Here is a 20,037-nt window from a genome sequence, read left to right on the forward strand (position 1 = left end):
TCCCTCCATCTCCACATCAGCCCAGTATGAGAAAGATATCATGCCCATTTTACAGACAAGAGGCTGAGGCTCAGGGCAGAAAAGGGTTGCACCCCTGGTCACACAGTGAGTCGGGGCAGAGCCAGGACAGGTGTGTCTGGTCCCCGAGCCTCGCAAAGACCCCTCCCCACTGCCCTAGGAAAGCCTGGGGCAGCTGTGGCAGTCTGCACAGGACAACCCTGAAAGGGCCTGAGTGGGGAGGTCTCAGAGTGACCTTGCAGACGGGAGAGTGTAGGAGGGCAGGGTTACAGACCCTTCTGCCCCCTTTCCCCTCCTTCCCTGGAATCTGGTGGGGGAGGAGCTTTCTAGGCAGATGCAAGGCCTGGTGTGGAGGTGGGGCTTCCTGGGTGGTGCAGGGACTGGGGTAGAAGCTGAAGGCGGGGCTTCTGGGTAAGTGGAATTGGGGTGGGGGTGGAGGCTGGGGTAGGGGTTGGGCTGGGGTTTGGGGCGGAGGTGAAGCTTCCCTGATGGGGACCCGTTTTCCCGGATGCCCAGCTTGCCTGCTCCAAGGCTCCTCTCCAGCGTGACACTTTTTGCATCCAGCTCCTTGGTGAACAGATGCACAGCCTGCAGTGGGTCCCCACAGCTCTGGGGGTCCACAAAGGTGCGGCGTGTTGGGACTTTGACTAGGACACAGAAAAAGAAAAGAGATGGGCCTGAGGAAAGGGACCTCCACCGTGGGCAGGGGCTAGAGCAGTGAGGAAGTGGGCTCAGGAGTTAGGAAGGTGGAGACCACCGCCCCAGCCAGACTCACAGTGGAAATACAGCTCCTCTTCGTCCTGGGCGTCCCCACTTCCTTTGCCATAGCTGCAGGGCCTGGGGACAGAGTCGTTCTCTGAGCCAGGCCGCCCCTGACCGCCCCATGTCATCAGCACTGAGCACAGCACCTCCGTCTGCCCAAAAGGACGAGGTCTGTGCCCCAAGTGAGGGACCTTTTGTCCTGCGGGTCTGAAAGCTTCTCGCTGGTTTGATAACCCCCTTCTAAAGCACACATAAACCCTAGCCCCCAGACCTATGAACTGCCGTTCCCAGGCATTTTCCCGTTAGGACACAAAGAAGATTCTTGCAACTCCAGAGGCATCCAAATCCACACCAGTGACGAAGCCTCCATCTGTCTCCTGCCTTATGTTGGTGAAACAGCAGGATCAAGACAGGCAGATCCTGCGCTCCAGCAGCTTCCAGTCTAAGTAGGAAGACAAACACTGACCATGAGCTACAAGCCCACTCACAGACCAAAGCACCAAGGAGCAGGGCAAGGTACTACGGAAACAAGATGGCCATGGCCTGGTCCTGGTGATCAAGGAAGGCTTCTGGGACGGAGGCAGCCAGGAGCCAAAGGGCTGCGCCAGAGTCAATAAAGCCACAGACTGGCATTTGGAACCCCCTGAGGTAGGGCTTTGCTGGCCCAGATAAAGACCATAGCTTTATTCGGGAAGCAGAGAAGAGTCCCTGGGGGGCTTCAAGCAGGGGAGTGCTGAGATCCCATTTGCATTTTAGAAAGATCATCCTGGCTGCTGAGTGCAGGCTGCCGCTGTTGTCCGGCAGGAGACGGTGGTGGCGCAAGCTCTGGGTGTAACCGTGTCCATGGAGAGATTTGGGGACAAGAGCCACAGGTCTGGGAGACTGCTGGCATGCAGAAAGGAGAGGGGGAGTTAGGAATGACTCGTAGGCTTGCCCAGCAGAGTTTATGGAGGTGCCTTTTACCAAGATGGGGAGAAGTAGGCTAGGAGGGAGATCACAGGTTCACATTTACACATTTGAGTTTGCAGGGCCTGTGCAATAAGTGTCATCATTAGCTGCTGTCGAGTTGGCCCCCGACGTAGCGACCACACGCACACCGGAATGAGATGCTGCCCTGGTCCTGTGCCATCCCCAGGATCTTTGCAGATCGGACCACTGTGATCCATAGGATTTTCACCGGCTGATTTTTGGACGTAGATCACCAGGCCTTTCTTCCTAATCTCTTAGTCTGGAGGTTCTGCTGAAACCTGTTCAGCATCACAGTAACACACAAGCCTCCACTGACAGACGGGCGGTGGCTGCGCATGAGGTGCGCTGGCTGAGAATCAAGCCCAGGTCTCCGGCACGGAAGGTGGGAATTCTACCACTGAACCACCACTGCCCCATGGGACAAGTCGGGGTGGTTAATGAGTAGGGAGTTAGATGTGTGTGTGTCCGGAGCTGGGAAGAGAGGTCTGCTCTGAAGATACCCTTTGGGAGCCATGAGCATTGCCCAGGGAGAAGACGGAGCCTGAGGAGGGACACTAGGAACAAGTCTCAGGAACCCCAATATTTAGAGGCTGAGTAGAGGAGAAGGAAGCCATGAAGAGGACTAAGAAATAACTGTCAGGGGAGCAGAAGGGAAATCGGGGGTGGCCAGGTCACAGGAAAAAGGAAAGAGAAGGTGAAGTAGGCAAGAGAGAATATGAAAGGGCTGAGAGAGACTAGATCACATTCAGATACCGACAGGAAGCAGCAGAAAGGCAGCCGTGGCAAGGTGGTTAACAGCATGGGCTCGGGAATCCTAGTTCCTCCACTCAGTAGCTGTGGGACTGGGATGGCTCAGTTTTTCCTTTAATAAAATGCGGATAAAGATAACCCCACCTATAATGGTCTGACTGAAACTGGAGGGACCCCAGAAGTCATGGTCCCCTGACCTTCTGTTAGCCCAAGACTGGAACCATTCCTGAAGCCAACTCTTCAGACAGGGATTGGACTGGACTATAAGACAGAAAATGATACTGGTGAGGAGTGAGCTTCTTGGCTCAATGAGACACATGAGACTATGTGGGCGACTCTTGTCTGGAGGCGAGATGAGAAGGCAGAGGAGGACAGGAGCTGGATGAATGGGCACAGGGAATACAGGGTGGAGAGGAGAAGTGTGCTGTCACATTAGGGGGAAAGCAGCTAGGAGTACGTAGCAAGGTGTATAAGTTTTCGTATGAAAGACTGACTTGATTTGTAAACTTTCACTTAAAGCACAATAAATTAAAAAAAAAAAAAAAAGATAACCTCGCCTAACAGCACTGTTGAAAAAAGCTTAGTAATTACTCAAAAAACGTTAGTTATTATGTCTGACAGATGGAGTGCTTGGGTGGCAAAATGGTGAAGTGCTAGACTACTAGCCAAAAGTTTGGCAGTTCAAACCCGCCCAGAGGAGACAGGCCTGGCCATCTGCTTCTGAAAGGTCACAGCCTTGAAAACCCTGTGGAACAGTTCTACTCTGCACACATGGGGTCACCAGGAGTCAGAATCCACTCAACGGCAACAACAATAATTATGTGGGAGAGAGGGTGACATGATAAGTAATAATGGTTCCCGAGATGGTAAGAAGGGATGGGATTCAGGTCAACAGTAGAATGAACTTGGCTTGGAGGAAGGGCACCTCTTCTATAGCAAAGGGAGGGAGAAGGTGGGTGAGAGGCAGGCAGGTTTGCAGCTTTGGTGGTGAGAAACTGAGAGACCAATGGACTGGTAAGGGTGACAGGTGTGGCTGAGGGAGTAAGTGAAGGGCAGCAAGTTTGCAGGCCAAGGTTGGAGGAGCTGGATTAGGTATTTTGGAGGTGGAGCAGTCTGGGATGATGGGCAGGTCCATGTCAGGCTGAGATGGGACAGAAGAGAAGGCCCATGGGAATGAGGAAGAAAAGAACCAAGAGGCCACGGTCTGGGATAGGTTGTCCAATGGCTACTGAAGTCATGCAGGATGATGACAGGGTGTGACATCCAGGAGATGGGAAGTGGTGAAGGGTGAAAGGGCAGATAGATGGAGGAGTGAAAGAGGGAGCGGATAAGAGAAGACGAGAAGCTTCCGCTGGACAACACCCTCGAGTGAGAAGTGGGGTGAGCCATGGTGGACTGGAGAGGGAGACTAGAGGGGAGGAGGCCCTGCACAGAACAGGTACTGCAGAGACATGGAGAGGAGGGGACAGGTGTGAGAGATGTCATAGAGAGTCCACCAAGACGGACACGCACACTGGAAGAGTATGCCTGTACCCATCACCACTAGGCCAAATGACTCCCCATTTCCGTGCAGTTCAGCTTAGAACAAGTTTTGAAACCCACCAATGGCTTGCTCTGTTGGCTCTAGCCCACCTGCCTCCGATGCATTCCTGGGCAGCCGCTCCTGTCCTCAGTCTTTGCTCCAACCAGCTGAAGACCAACCCATAGGGAGATGATGGTCCTCTCTTACTTCTCTCCCCTCTCTTCCCTCTGCCTCCCAGAGCCCCTGAGCTCAGAGCCAGGACAAGCTGCTCTCGGTTCCTACCTAGTCCTGCCTTTCCAACAGGTCCAGCACATGGGCCTTGAAGCCCCATGAGGAAGGGGCTCCTCACCCGTCTTGCCTTTCTGACTCATCTGCACCAGGCAGGGCTGGCTCCAGAGCAGGGCAGTATCCTCTCTGCCTCAGTCCCTTTCAGTGCCTCACTCGGGGCCAGGCCGTCAGTGCCAGATGAGTGCTCAGTGGCCCTCCACCCCACAGGCAGTTCCACGGTGCTGAGCTGCAGCTCCCCAGCAAGCCCCTGTCTCTCCTTGGCTCCCCCCGCACCAGCCCCAGCCCAGCTGATGCAGACTTGCCCGCCTCCCCAGTCTGCTGGCCTCAGCCTCCAGTTGGGATCCATGTGGGCTACCTCTGGATGAAGTGGAAGGTGGCCCTGAACAGCGGGGCAAAATAAGGCCACAAGGCTGCTCAAGGCTTGTGCTGTGAGCAAAAGGACTGGAGTCCCATCTGAGCCAGACCTGAGCTGTACATCCTTCCTCCTCCCCCCACCCACTGTCTCTACGCACTCTCCCACAAGCTTCTTCCTGCTGGGGCCAGGGGGCTTCTGGCTTATGAATTCCCCTCCCTGTCCTCCCCCTCCCACACACACACACACACACACACACACACACACAATTTCTGTCTCTCTTCCCTTTGCCTGTATTCAAGGGCCTCAAGATCTCTTGGGGGCAGGGGCTGGGGGCCCCCGGGCTCCTCAGGATAATCCTAATCACACTGGAGCAGCTGGAGCTTGACTCCATCCTTAGTGATGCCTTCTGACATTGAATGAATGAGTTAAGGAGCTAAATCCCCTTCATCCCAGAGTGGCTGAGCTAGCAGCGCTGGCTGGCTGCCGCAGGAGCAGTGGGTGGGGGAGGGGCTAGCCACACTTGTATCTACACAGCAGTGTGCCTGCACGTGCAAATCTACACACGAGCAACAAATAAATGCACATACACAGCTAGATGCCTATGAACACACGCTGATGTACACAGAGACACGCCCCACCCAGGGTCACCCAGGCTGGGACCATCCACCTACCTCCTCCATATAGCCAGCACGCTCATCACGGAGCCCAGGACGAGGAGGGCCGAGATGGTCACCACGGTGATGACTACTGCGGGGCTCTGTTCCCTGGACCCTGAGGCAGCTGGAGGAAAACCACGAGGCTGAGGCAGGCTGGGTAAGGCCCAGCACACGCTCTTGTCCTCAGCCCGTGGCAGGGTTCCCAGCGGCACCTCTGTATGTGGTGCTTTCTACCAGCAGCAGAGGGACCAAGGCTGGCCCACCCACCCACAGTACCACCTGGATCCCAAGAGCTGCTTCCTCTTCCAGAGCAGGATGCTTCCTCTGCTGCGCAGCTCTGAGAGAGGAGCAAGGGTCCAGGTGGGCAGGGCCCAGCCTCTCCTTTTGCCTCTCGGCAGGGCCATAAGAGACTTGAAGTGGCTCTGCAGGGTGAATGGCCTCTGGTCTGAGCTCCCCCCACCTCAAAATGCTCACCCGCAAGAACTGTAAGAGCTAACATTCAGTGCACACTTAGCTCCACTCAAAGCATGGTGCTGTGTGCCTTAAATATATGACCTTGTTTCATCATCACGACAATCCAATAAGGTAGTGTTGTCTCCATTTTACAGCTGAGGAAACTGAGGTTGAGAAAAGTTACATAATTTGCCCAAGGCCACCTAGCTAATAAATGGTGAGCCCAAGATTTGAACTTGACTCCAAAAGCCTCTGCCTGACTCCAGTCTCTGCTCTGAACTATTTCCCCAAGAAAGAGGCCCAGGGGACCCTGGGCTTTCAGCACCATCCTTCCATTCACCCACTCAACGTACATTCACAGATGCCCACTATGTACCAGGCTGGGGCTAGTGCTGGGGAGACAGCAATGAATGAGCCAGAGTCCCTGCCCTGGAGGAGTGCATGGACCAGGGGCGGCGACGGAAACAAAAACCTGAGCTACAGAATGAAAAAAGAAACAGGGAGGCGGGCAGAGCTCAGCAGAGAGAGGGATGATCATTTCTTCCTAAAGCCAATGAGGAAGGCTTCGGAAAAAAGGTGTCATCTGAACTGGACCTGGACAATTGAAAAGGTTTTTGGGGACTCTTCAATGCACATGCTGGGTCTGAAAAATGGCAAGCCATCCCATATGGCTAGAAAACAGGCTGTACAGAGGCAGAGTGGTAAGGTGTGCAGTTGGAGGGTGGGAGGACGAGGGGAACTGGGGAAGGAGACAGAACCTGGAGGACCTTGAATGCTGGGCTAAGGAGTATGAACTTTATCCTGCAGACAACTGGGAGCCAGGGCACAATGGATAAAGTTCCTGCCAAGGGGAAAAGGAACAAGGGGCTCTCCTGGCTTGAGGGTGGGGATGCAGAGGAGGTGCTTTGAAGACATAAAGGTTTGGGGTAACTATAGAGGATGGGGAAAGTGCTACACAGCCCTAATGCTGAACTGAGCTTGGGAAAATATACTTCTTCAGGCGCCATTCGGCCTCGGCATGGGACAGGAGAAGGAGAGTGGCCCATGTCTGGGGACTGTAGGGCGGTGCAGCAAGGCTTCCAGGGAACAAAGGCTGGCAGAGCTGGTGAGCATTTGTGAGGTGATAACCTGCAGTGTCCATGTCGAAACAGACACGGGGCCAGGAGGGGCTGATGCCTAGAAGATGAGGTAGGACCCAGACAACTGTTTCTAGGATGTCACAGAGCTAGTGAGGTGGGACAGAAGGGGGAGAGTTAGAGGCCAGTGAGGCTAGGGCCACAGAGGGGAATTCAGAAGCCAAGGTTCCAGATGCAGAGAACAGGGTCCAGGGGGCAGCCAGTAGCAGAAGGAGAGTAGAGTTTGCAAGGACTGTCTGAAATGAGGACACAGATATGTAGACATGGAAGTGGAGAGCAAGGCAGTTATGGTTGGCAGCCCTCTGGACCCCCACTCCTGGTAGTCACTCCCTTTGGGTGTGGGCTAGACCTAAGTGACTGATTCGTAAGGAACAGAACATGGCAAAAGTGATGGGATTACTTCTAAGACTAGGTTATAAAAAGACTGGTTTCTCTCTTGGGCACCCTCTTGCACACTCACTTGCTCACAGTCCATGAAAAATCTAATTGCCATGTTATAAGTTGTATCCCTACGGAGTGGCCCATAGGGCAAGGAACAGTATGTCTCCAGTAAACAGGCAGCAAGGGCCTGAGTGGGGAAGTTGATCCTCCCCCAGTTAAGCCTGAGATACTGCAGCCCTAGAGGACACTGTGATTGCAGCCTGTTAGAGACCCTGAGCCAACACTGACCGAGCGACACTCAGATTCCTGACCCATACAAACTAGAAGATAATACATGTCTGTTGTTTTAAGCCATTAAGCTTTGGGACAATTTGTCATGCAGCAATTGATAACCAATACAGTGCTGAGGCATGAGCCTGAGTTGGGGTCACAGCCCACCAGAAAAAGTACTCTGTATATTGGAAGCCCCATTCACCCATAGCCAGGGCCACAGCAAGGGAGCCTGTGTTCAAAAGGCTTCTTCCACCCAAAATGCCTTCCCTGCTCATCTTCACATATTCAAAAGTTCCCCAGCCTTCAAGACACGGCTCTAATCTCCTCTTTCCAGCACCTGGCCAAGGTCTGGCACAAGAAAAGCATTCGAGCAAGAAGTGCTGTCTTCCTTCCCAGAACTCAAACTCCCTCAACATTTTATCTTCACTTCCCTTTGGGCTCGGAGCTCTTCCTATCTTGGATTAAAGTCATGTAGCAGGTTGGAAAGAATTATTATCTTGACAGCTGGTGGCAGAGTGCCTCTTAGGGGGAACTGCCTTTGTTCAGGAAAATGCTTCCATGAGCTGCTCAGGGTAGATAGAGGTGAGACCCTGAGGGCTGGGTTAGCGGCAGGAAGAACAACAGAAAAGACGCCGAAACTGCCCTGCACCCTTCATGAAAAGGAATTTGGGGGTGGGCAGAGGAGGCGAGGGACCAGGGCAGGAAAGCGAAGGGAGGGCGGCACAATACTGTGGGGAGGCCAGAGATGTTTCCAGATCAGGAGATCTCATGATCAGCTTTTTAGTTTTGTTTTGATAATAGCTTCATTGAGATGTAATGCACGTACCATACAATGCACCCATTTAAAGTGTACAATTCTCCTTTTGTTTTGTTTTGTTTACTGCTGCAGTGCAGCACCTGCCATGTCCCCCAACCTTCAGTGAAGTCTGTGCCACACTCCAAGGCCTTGTGGGGAAAGGGACAGCTCCCGTGTTTGGGTCAGTACCATGGCAGAGAGAAAGCAGCAGAGTGAGACCAGGAATCACACAATCGGTGCCAGGGGTGTCCATTAGACCATAACCAACCCCGTCCGAGAGAACAGCAGAAATCTTGGGGAGGCCACAGGATGTTTCCACAAGACATGGACTGGTCAAAAGAGGCAGAAAGGCGCCAGCTGAGGCATGGGTCAGGGATGGTCATAAGCCCCTCATCGGCAAGCTCCTCCAGGACAGGTACCCACCTAATTCATGTCGGTGAACAGGCATGCATCACTGCATCCCTAATTAATTAATTAATTAGATTGCAATGAAATTGTTCTGCAGCTCCCTTAACTGGACTAAAAAAAAAAAAAAAAAAAACTGGACTAGGCACAGATAATTCTTCTCTCTGTCTCCCCACCGCCCCCCCCCGTCCCCGAGTCTCTCTGCCCAGGTCCCTCTCCATATGCACACACCACTTACCCTCCCCTGGGGTCTGCACTTCAATGCTGGGGTTGAAGCTCTGGGCCTCCCAGGAGGGCCCCAGGGACGCCGCCCGAATCTGAAAGACGTAGCGTGTAGCAGGCTTCAGGTTGGTGACAGTCACTGCAGGTGCCCCTGTCTTCACCATGGAGTAAGTCTGCTCACTCTGACCCTGGGGAGGGATTGAGAGATGAGGCCCAGATCCAGGGCCAGACCACTCTCCTGACAGACCAGTGGGGGAAAAGTAGCAGGTGGCTGGAGAAGTACCCTTAGGTGAACACAGATTGGGTGGAAGAACCTGACCCCATATGTCTCGGGGAAATCCACAGATTTCTTCCATAGGATCTCCAACCCTTCTCTCCACCACGAATTCCCACTCCCTCTCATACTCAGTGGCATTTGTAGCTGAAAGCAGCCACACCTCCAGTAGGAGAAACTCAGGAGAAGGTGCTAGATCCTTCTTCTTGGGGATGACAGAATGGTAGACATCAGGGTATGGCAGTCCTGGGGTGAGCCAATCCAGTACCCTAGTGGGCCTGATGCCTCAGAGAAAATAGACCCTGACAACTGCCCAGTCCTTGCCAGTTCACAAAGCTTTTCCAACCACTTGTCATCTGATTTCCACAACTGTCCTGCACGGTATGAAGGACGGGAGGATTACTGGCCTAACAGATATGGAGACTGGACTCAGAGGAGGGAAGAGGCTTGCCTATGGTCCTCAGTAGGAAAGTGGTAACAGCAACAGCTATCACTGATTGAGTGCCTACTCATTGCCAGATACTGTGCCCAACCTCCTTCAATGTTCACAACATCCTCATAGAGTCAGAATTTTTATCCCTTTTTTATGAAGTTCAGAGAGGTGAAGAGACTTCACTGAACATCGCGTACCAAGGCAGTGTCAGTGCTTGCTGCTCTATACCATGCTACCTCCCATTTCAGCCCCAACACATACGTACTGGTGGCTCGAGAAGACAAACTAAAGTATTATATTGACATGTGCAAAAACCTGGAGTTAGAAAACTAAAAGGGAAGATCATGCTCAGCACTTCTCAGGCTGGAAGAACTGAAGAAAAAATTCAAGGCTCAAGTTGCAATACTGAAGGATTCTATGGGGAAAATATTGAATGATGCAGGAAGCATCAAAAGAAGATGGAAGTTACGACCACTTTGGAAATCTATTTGGCGCTTCCTTAAAAAGGTAGAAATAGAACTACCATATGATCCAGCAATCCCAGGCCTCGGAATATATCCTAGAGAAATAAGAGCCTTTATATGAACAGATATATGCACACCCATGTTTATTGCAGCACTGTTTACAATAGCAAAAACATGGAAGCAACCAAGCTGCCCATCAACAGATGAATGGATAAATAAATTACGGTATATTCACACCATGGAATACTACGCATCGATAAAGAACAGTGAGGAATCTGTGAAACATTTGATAACATGGAGGAACCTGGAAGGCATTATGCTGAGTGAAATTAGTCAGTTGCAAAAGGACAAATATTGTATAAGACCACTATTATAAGAACTTGAGAAACAGTTTAAACTGAGAAGAAAACGTTCTTTTGTGGTTACAAGAGGAGGGAGGGAGGGTGGGTGGGAGAGGGGTATTCACTAATTAGTTGGTAGATAAGAACTACTTCAGGTGAAGGGAAAGACAACACACAATACAAGGGGGGTCAGCACAACTGGATGAAACCAAAAGAACAGAAGTTTCCTGAATAAACTGAATGCTTCGAAGGCCAGTGTAGCAGGGGCAGGCATTTGGGGACCATGATTTCAGGGGGCATCTAAGTCAACTGGCATAATAAAATCTATTAAGAAAACATTCTGCATCCTACTTTAGAAAGCAGTATCTGGGATCTTAAACACTAGCAAGCAGCCATCTAAGATGCATCAATTGGTCTCAACCCACCTGGAGCAAAGGAGAATGAAGAACACCAAGGACACGAGGTAATTACGAGCCCAAGAGACAGAAAGGGCCACATGAACCAGAGACTACATCAGCCTGGGACCAGAAGAACTAGATGGTGCCCAGCTACAACAGATGACTGCCCTGACAGGGAACACAACAGAGAACCCCTGAGGGAGCAGGAGAGCAATGGGATGCAGACCCCAAATTCTCATAAAAAGGCCAGACTTAATGGTCTGACTGAGACTGGGAGGACCCCGGTGGTCATGGCCCCCTGACCTTCTTGTAGCCCAGGACAGGAACCATTCCCAAAGCCAACTCTTCAGACCGGGATTGGACTGGACAGTGGGATAGAAAAAGAAGAATGAGCTTCTTGGATCAAGTAGACACTTGAGACTCTGTTGGCATCTCCTGTCTGGAGGGGAGATGAGAGAGCAGAGGAGGTCAGAAGCTGGAGGGGAGATGAGAGGGCAGAGGTCGTCAGAAGCTGGCCAAGTGGACACGAAAAGAGACAGTGGAGGGAAGGAGTTGGGCTGTCTCATCAGAGTAATTAGGAGTATATAGCAAGGTGTATATAAATTTTTGTATGAGAAACTGACTTGATTTGTAAACTTTCACTTAAAGCACAATAAGAATTAAAAAAAAAAAACCAAATGACTCACTGCTCAGGGCAAATCTGCTGCAAAGGACCTCTTTAAAGTGTTAAAAAGTAAAGATGTCACTTTAAGGACAAAGGTGCGCCTGACCCAAACCATGGTGTTTTCCACTTGCCCCACATGCATATGAAAGCTGGATAATGAATAAGGAAGACTGAAGAAGAACTAATGCCTTTGAATTATGGTGTTGGCAAAGAATACTGAATATTCCATGGACTGCCAGAAGAACAAACAAATCTGTCTTGGAAGGAGTACAGCCAGAATGCTCCTTAGAAGCAAGGATGGCGAGACTTTGTCTCACAAACTTGGGACATGTTATCAGGAGGGATCAGTCCCTGAAGAAGCACATCATGCTTGGTAAAACAGAGGGTCAGCAAAAAGAGGAAGACCCTCAGTGAGATGGACTGACAGTGGCTGCAACAATGGGCTCCAGCATAACGGCTGTGGTGATGATTCAGCACTGAGTAGTGTTTCATCCTGTTGTACATAGGGTTGCTACGAGTTGGAATCAACTTGATGGCACCTAACAACAACAGAGGTGCCCCCAATGTTATGTCTTTGCCCGCATCCCTTTATCATAGCCCCTGACACACCCACAGCCTCCCAATGGGTAGCCCCCAAAATACAGCCCCAGTTCTTTGCCCATGGCATTCAGAAATAGGGGCTGACTTTGACTAAAGCTGGGCCAATCAGAATCTCCCTTCGAGGCACTGGAACAAGTCACTGAAGGTCAGAGAGATAATGGTTGGTGGACCTATGAGGCAAGGTAGATGCAGGTAGGGGTGGGGGAAGGAGAGCAAGGCTGCCGAACGAGGGCAGCCGTGAAGTGCTATGCACAAGCCTATCTGCAGAGTAGGTTGAAACTGGTGTGCAGAGAGAAGTAGAGATGAGAAGCCACCTGACATCTCTTGAGACCTAGGTAGCCCAGGTACACATCCAGTCGTTGGGTTCCATGAGATTTCCCTGAAGTCTTTCAAATATAATCCCTTTTGTACTTGCTCCTCTTTTTGAAGCTTTTTGTCTCCTGCAAATTCACACTTTCTAACTAAGGACCTGATGGTCTAAGCCTGGAAAAGGAGGGCCACATGACAGATGAGGGTGCAGTGAGCAGGGACCCAGGAGCATCCACCCAGCTCAGTCTTGGGAGACCTATCTATGCTCTGATCCCAAAGTTGGCTCAATGAGCCCTTTTGAAGCACTTACTGCCTTCCTAGCTTCTTTCCAATGTCCTTCGCTGCTGGCGGCCCCTAAACATTAAGGTTCTTCCTAGGTCATCTCCTCCAGTCTCCTGGCTTCAGCTACCATCTCTATGCCAACAGACACCAACTCACTCTCTTTCTGTCCTTCTCTCTCTCCAGCCCAGGCCTCTCCCTTGAGCTTCAGACCTGCAAGTCTACATGGATGTCCCTCGGGCCCCTCGAATATTACAGGAGCAAAACCAAACTCACCATCTTCCCTCAAGGATGCTCCTCCTGCAGGTTCTCCATCTCAGCCAGAGGCCCCGTCTCTGTGTTGCCCAGGTCATACACCTGGCAGGACTCAGGACTGCCTCCTCCTTCCTGTTCACCCCCCACACTCACAGCTCTTGAAAGACTTCTGGTATTCAAAAACTACTATCTGACTCAGCAAAGAAACGAACAAGGCTTTTCCAACCTAAGTTTCTCCCTTCTTGTCTCTGAGGAACAACATAATATAGTGCTGAAGCTGAAAGAGGAGTCACTTTAATGAATTTGCACTAAGGTGAGAAATGGTTTAATAGTAGATTACATATCAGATTTAAGCAGTTCTGCAATTAATTTCTGGGGAGAAGTGTTAACAATTGGAACAAACCATGGTTGGATTACAAACACAGATTGACTATGGATACAAGAGGCCGGCAAAAATCAACAAAAAACTCTTCTAGGAGAATCAATTGGCTATATGGAGTTTACAAGAAAGAGTATGGTATGTTTTATTATTAATTGTAAATTATGCCCTACACATTCTTTACATTGCCATAATTTATAATATTTCATACATCTATCTTTCTGGAGAGCTGGCTGTTAACATTTGCCAGCCCATCACTGGCCCTAGTAATGTATTCACATGGTCATATGCTTTGGTTAAAATTTGAAGAAAATAAGGTCTTTTTGTACTTTTTTTTTGTAAAAAAGGTTCTCCAAATCACATGAACAAGATTCTGTCCCACAAAGTCTGGGTCAGCTGTAAACACCAGGCAAATGTGGTGAAGATGACGACAAGTGATGAATGGACACTTGAGGGGAGAGGAGAGAGTTCTGTTGATTTTGCAGAGGGGACAGGAAGAAGGCAGACACTCAAGCCTGGGAGGCCACCTAGAAGGCTGGTGGATACGTTCAGAAAAAAAGTACAGAGGGTTTTTGCTGGGAAGAAGGTGTGAAAAACAGGAAACCTGGCCAGTGAGGGTGCAGATCACAGCAGGTAATGCAAACCAACTCGAGATCCCTCCTAGATGTGGACTCACCTTCTCGTAGTATCGGATCTCATACTCCGTGCCGTTGGCCCCAAGGGCTCCAGCAGGGATGGGCTCCCGCCATGACAGGGACACACTCTGGGGCTCCACTCGGTCCCTACGTATTTCATCCTCCTCCCAGGGTGCTGAAAGTAAGTAACGTGGGATTCTAGTCCTGGGCCAGAATGTAAGGAAGGATCAGGGGAACAGGAAAGGCAGGGCATGCAGGGAGGAGAGACAGGGCCAGGAAAGCCAGAGGAGAGAACTTAAGGAATGTGGGCCAGGCAAGAGGCACCCTAGGGTCGGGGCCTGTGGGTGGGACCTGAGAGCCTGAAGGGAGGGGTCCATGGGGCTGAAAGGCAGAGTCTTCTCAAGGCCAGTGGAATGTGAGACCCCTCTCACCCCACAGCTCTCTTCTTTTGTGGCTTCTAGAAGGAAAAGTGCTGGACTTCCTGTTGCTTGACCACCCCCAGCACCCCAGCTTCCCTCATGGCACTGGTTCTAATCCCTCAGGCTCTTTCCATACGTTCTGTGGTATGAGAGATATCAGAGAAAATTTGGAGGCAGAAAGATCAGCTACTTAACTATTCTAAACCAAGGCAGGGACCCCAGGTGAATGGGAGGAAAGGTCACGACCTCACTTTGGATGTGCTGAGTCCAGGAGTTTCCAAGAGAAGATGCCTCAAAGTCATCTCAAAGTGGTTCCAGAAAAGGTGTCTGTAGGGAAATGGAGGTTTGGGACCCCTCAGAAAGTGACTGGATGAGTCCGCCCAGGGAGAATGCATAGGAAGAATGAGGAAAAGCTTTTAAGTATAATAACCCCAAGAAACACCAACGTTTAAGAGGCCAGCAAGGGAAGAGGAGCCCACAAAGGATACTGAAGAGGAGGACGCACAGAAGTAGGAGGAAAACCAGGACCAAATGAGTTCATAGAAGTTCATAGGGAAGAGGACATTTAAGAAGGCCCCCTCCTGACTCTTTCCGATTAGCTCTTGGCCAGCGGGCAAGTGATTTCCCTCGCTGAGCTTAGGTTTTCTCATGTGTAAAATGGAAACAGTAACGATGTAAGCTTGCTTTGAGAATCTGGTGAAACAATGTATATGAGGAGCTTGGCACAATACCTGACACAGAGCAAACGCTCCATAGAAGTCTACCAACATGAGGAGGTAGTATCCGCAGTGCCATATGCTGAGAAGGGACAAACTAAGACGATAATTCAAAGTGGCTTTAACAATGTGACTTCAAGGGACTGAAAACCAAAATCAAACCCCTTGCCACTGAGTCAATTCTGACTCATAGACCTACCTATAAGACAGAGTAGAACTGCCCCATAGGGTTTTCAAGGAGCGGCTGATAGATTCGAACTGCTGACCTTTTGGTTAGCACCCCAGCTCTTAACCACTGTGCCACCAGGGGCTTCTCAGGGGATTGAAGGGAGGTAGAAATCAGGTGGCAGTGGGTCAGGGAAGTGTGGACAAGGCATAATAACTCGCTCTGAAAAATGCATGAATGACTGACTTCCAGTTTTAAATGGTATCCCTCTAGCAGCCCCCACCCTCCATTGCTCCCAAATTTCAGTGAAAACATAAAAGTACAAAGAGTTGAAAACCCACAACATCACCATAAACTAGTCCTGACAGCTGACTGCCAGAACTGGATGAGGGGGTGGTGCAATGGCATATTTCTACTGATGATAAAGCCAGTGGAACTAGATTTAAAAATACAATTGTAGTGAACCCCTGGGCCATGCTGCCCACAGAGTGACATGGGCTTCCAACCTAAAAATAACTTGAAAGCTCCTTCATCCATTCCCTACTGTCTGACCCTTGAAAAAAAAGCAAGGTCTTTGTCAACTGGACAATGCACAGCCATCACTCTACTGCACAGCTGCTTTCTGAGGCAAAGTGCTCTTCCCTATCCCAGGGAGTGCCTCTCAGCCTAAATTCATTTGGAATCAGCAGCTCCCAGAAAAGACCTGGGCACAAAGGGGCGGTAAGTGAGGAAGCATCCTGGGAGGTGATGCAGTCTCTGTAGATACAGACAGGGACAGAGGTAGGAAGAGGCTTAGAGTGTCATTTTTCTGGAAGTTCGTTTGTTCAAAGGCACCAGATGGCCAGAGTATAGAGGTAGGAGAAGGTTCCATTTCAGCACAGGAGAGATACATTAGATTCTGAGAAAAGAGCTAAAAACTGAGCTCAAGTATCTGCTCTTCAGCTGTAGATTCAGCCCCAAGTGGGCCAAGAGTATAGCAGACTCCACTGGAAACCTCCTCAACAGCCATTTCCCCCTTCCCTGCTTGCTGAGCCCAAGTTTGATTCGGGGTCTACTCTCTCCCCCAGAAAACTTTTGGTAAATTCTGATTGTTCTAAGACATTTGGGTGCACTTATTACCTTCTGCCACAGATTGGTTTAGGGGTGGGCTTATAATCCAGTTCTGGCCGACAAAAGAAGTCTGCTGAAGGGAGGGTGGGTTCTGGTAAAGGTTTCTTGCTCTTAAAAAGACACCTGCAGGAAGAAATCATTCTTTTTCTGCCTCTGGATGGTGAGGATGTGATGTCTGGAGCTGCTGCAGCTACCTTGCCACCACAAGAGTGCCAGCCTCTCTCATGGCAGACTGGAAAGACAGAGAGAACCTGGGCTCTTGAGAACACTGTTGAGTGACTAAATTAACCAAGCTCTACCTCTAATTTTCTTATGTGAGCTAAGGAACTCTTCTGGCTAAAGTCAGTTGAATTGAGATTTATTATTATTTTCTGCCAAAAACCTCACAACCAATCCAAAGGGCAATTTACACATCTTGGTTTTTGTTGTTTTGTTTTGCAACAACCAGCTATTTCTGTTCAAGAATAAACAGAAAACACCAAAAACCTGGCATATGAAAAAATATTTCAGGATAAGAAAACAGGAACGTTATTCTGAAGACTCAGGAGGAGCAGACCTTTGAAAGTGATTTAGCATGACAGTCAGAGAAACAAGTAAGGAGGCTGGCATCTTCGGTAAGATGAAAGAAATCACGGCCAACACAAAATAGGAACGGAAGACCATGACGAGAAAGCAGGTGGAGAAGAAAAAGAGACAAGATGAGACTTGTGGAGAAAGTAAAGGTGTATTAGCAAAACTGAAATATTTCAAAGAAAATTCTTTACAAATACAAGGGATTTTAAACAAAACCATGAGCAGAACAAGAAACCAAATGTCTCTCTAGGCCTTTAGAACATCAAATAGACAGAAAGTATAATTTATATAGACAGACGGCTACACTACAGAAATAATAGCATTGTTTTAATGCAGCTATATAGGTTTGCTATGAGTCAGAATCAACTTCACAGCAGTGGGTTTTTTCTTTTTTTTGGTTTATGAACAGTTAAAATGTGCTTACCATACCTTAGACCATAAATAAAACCTCAGTAGTTAACAAAAACGTAAAAATCACACAGATCTCTTTCTCTAACCACAGGGCAGCAAAATTCAGAAATGAAAAGATAAAATAAAACCAAGCCACCTGGAAACAAAAACATATTCTCTAAAATAATTTGAATCCAAACTACAATTCTCGAAGAAAACATAGGTGTAAATCTTTGCCGATTAGGCAATGGTTTCCTGGGTATGGAACCAAAAGCACAAGCAACCAAAGAAAAAAATAAACTGGACTTTACAAAAATTAAAAACTTCTGTGCTTCAAAAGGACACTATCAAGAAAGTGAAAAGAAAACGCATAAAATGGGAGAAAGTATTTGCAGAGAATATACCTTTAAGGGTCTACTATCCAGAATATATAAAGGATTCTTACAACTCAACCAGTAAAAAATTAAATAAACCAACTTAAAAATGGGCGAAGGGTGTGAATAGACATTTCTCCAAAAAAAGACATGCAAATGAACGATATACAAATGGCCAATAAGCTCGTGGAAAGATGTCCAACATCCTTAGTTATTACGGAAATGCAACAAAAAAAAAAAGTTAGATACTACTTCACACCCACTAGGATGGCTACAATAAAAAAGGCAAATAACAACAAGTGTAATGAGGCTGTGGATAAAGTGGAGCGCTCCGACACTGCTGGTGACAAAAAACGTGCAGCAAAATCCTTGCGGAGGCTGAGGGATGGAGTCAGGGACACACAAGACCTCTCTTTCTGAAACAGTAGTGAAGAAGATATGTTCCGTTTCTTACTAAATTTTTGAAAAGGGAGGGCAAAAGATTAAGGTACTTTCCACCTCTTTTTCCCTAGGAAATTAGAGGCAAAGCAAACCGCAGAGTTGGGTGTGAGGCAAAGGGTTACCGCCAGAAGGTCAGTAGAAGGGGGAGCGCCCACTGGCTCCAGCCCTCAGGGGAAGCGCTCACGTCCTCTCTTTGCCCAGGGACAAGGAGTCACCCGCACTCCAATCCCTCCCTGGTGGACTAAGGGGGCTGGCCCTTGGCGGGGGTCACCGGGTCTGTGGTCACTTCTCCGTTTCGAGGCGGCGTTTGCAAAGACTGAAACGTTTATTTGGGGTGGCTGCGGAGGGGGATGCTCCGTGTGGGACCGATGGAGGCGGCCACGGAAGGGCGCGGGGTGTGGAAGGAAGGGCTGTAGCTGTGGGGAGTGGGCGCGTCCCAGCGCGCGGGGCGGCCTTACCCCCAGGTCCGGTGGAGACGGTGACCTGCGCATAGGTGGCTCCCGCGGCGGCTGCCGGGCCCGAGACGCCGTTAAGCGCTGCCACGCGCACGGTGTAGCGCGCCCCGGGCCGCAGGTGAAGCAGCGTGGCGGCGCGCTCGCGCAGCCCGGCCTGGCGCGGCACGAAGGCCACGCGCGGCCCGCATGGCTCACACGCGCCCGCCGGGCCCTCGCGGCCGCAGCGCAGGCACAGCAGAGAATACGTGACGTCCGAGCGGCCTCCTGAGTCGGCCGGCGGCAGCCAGCGCAGCCGCAGCGCCAGCGGCGAGCGGCTCAGGCTGTACTGCAGGTCCCGCGGCGCCGACGGCGGCCCTGGGGCGGCACAGGGGCGAGCGTGGTCGGGGGGGAAGGGGCGGGGGGGGTCGCGGGCAGGGGTGGGGGAGAGAGGCGGACGGAGGGTCAGCCAGTGAGGGAGGTTGGGAGGTGTGGGCGCGGTCAGGGGTTGGGGGGAGAGGGGGCGGGACGCGGGAGGCGGGCGAGGTCAGATAGGAGAGAACTGGGAGGCTAGTGTGGGGGCGGGGATGGGTGAGCAGGGACTGGGGCGTGGGGATCAGTGAGGCGGCGGAATGAGGGTGGAGGGGTCAGTGATAGGAGCTTGGGGGAAGGTTAGTAAGGGGACCGGGATGGGGATGTGGTCAGTGAGGGGTGCTAGAACAGAGGGGTTTGAGGGGCTGTCTTCCTGCACCCAGGCGCCCTCCTCCTAGCTGGGGGATAGGGTGAGGTGAGGGCGGGGCGCTCCACTCGGCGATCCTTCAAGAATTCTAACCTCTTCCCTCTGTCTGGACTCTTCCTGTTGTCCTGGTTCTTCCAATCCAGGCTCTGGCCCCCACCCCACCCCACCCCACCCCAGAGTCTCTCCTTCCACTCTGCCATCGGGGTCGCTGGCCCCCACACCCGCTCTCAGGCTCCCCTGTGCAGAGCCCCCTGCCCCTCGCCGACCCCTCGGCCTCACCCCACCCCACTCTCCAGAACTCGGCCAGAAGCAGGACTCACGGGTGCAGGAAGCCGAGGGCGGGTCGGTCGGCGAGCGCGCATAGCTGTCCTGGCACACGCAGTACGTGGAGGCGTTTTCCAGGGCCCGGCTGTGCTCAGGACATGGTGAGCAGCGGGGCCGCCGCGGGGACACCTTATAAAACCCTGGGGGGCAGGCTGCGGGGAGGGGCCACGTCAGGGGAATGGGAGCCTCCCCAGCTACTCTCTTCCCCACTGTCCTGCCTACAATCCTTAGGTGAGGTTTATCTCCTGAAATTGTGATTCAAGACTGCTCCAGAGGTGGCAGCTCCTGACTGAACAACCCAATAACACCTAACCCTTAAAGCCAAAACACAAAACCC

At 50.9% G+C, this 20,037-nt stretch overlaps 1 protein-coding gene across 1 annotated transcript in view; it reads right to left on the reverse strand.

Annotated features, from left to right (window-relative positions):
* Nucleotides 1-20,037, reverse strand: part of EPHA10 (EPH receptor A10) — a 37,403-nt gene that overhangs the window by 7,111 nt on the left and 10,255 nt on the right. The window contains exons 4-10 of the mRNA XM_064281744.1: nucleotides 19,697-19,852; nucleotides 18,665-19,015; nucleotides 14,059-14,192; nucleotides 9,003-9,174; nucleotides 5,336-5,444; nucleotides 794-855; nucleotides 540-665 (exon numbers count right to left, since the gene is read on the reverse strand). Of these exons, the coding sequence (XP_064137814.1) occupies nucleotides 540-665; nucleotides 794-855; nucleotides 5,336-5,444; nucleotides 9,003-9,174; nucleotides 14,059-14,192; nucleotides 18,665-19,015; nucleotides 19,697-19,852 (1,110 nt within the window). The remainder of the gene's footprint in view (nucleotides 1-539; nucleotides 666-793; nucleotides 856-5,335; nucleotides 5,445-9,002; nucleotides 9,175-14,058; nucleotides 14,193-18,664; nucleotides 19,016-19,696; nucleotides 19,853-20,037) is intronic.

This window comes from Loxodonta africana, chromosome 3 (genome assembly GCF_030014295.1).
Source record: "Loxodonta africana isolate mLoxAfr1 chromosome 3, mLoxAfr1.hap2, whole genome shotgun sequence".
Classification (NCBI taxonomy): domain Eukaryota; kingdom Metazoa; phylum Chordata; class Mammalia; order Proboscidea; family Elephantidae; genus Loxodonta; species Loxodonta africana.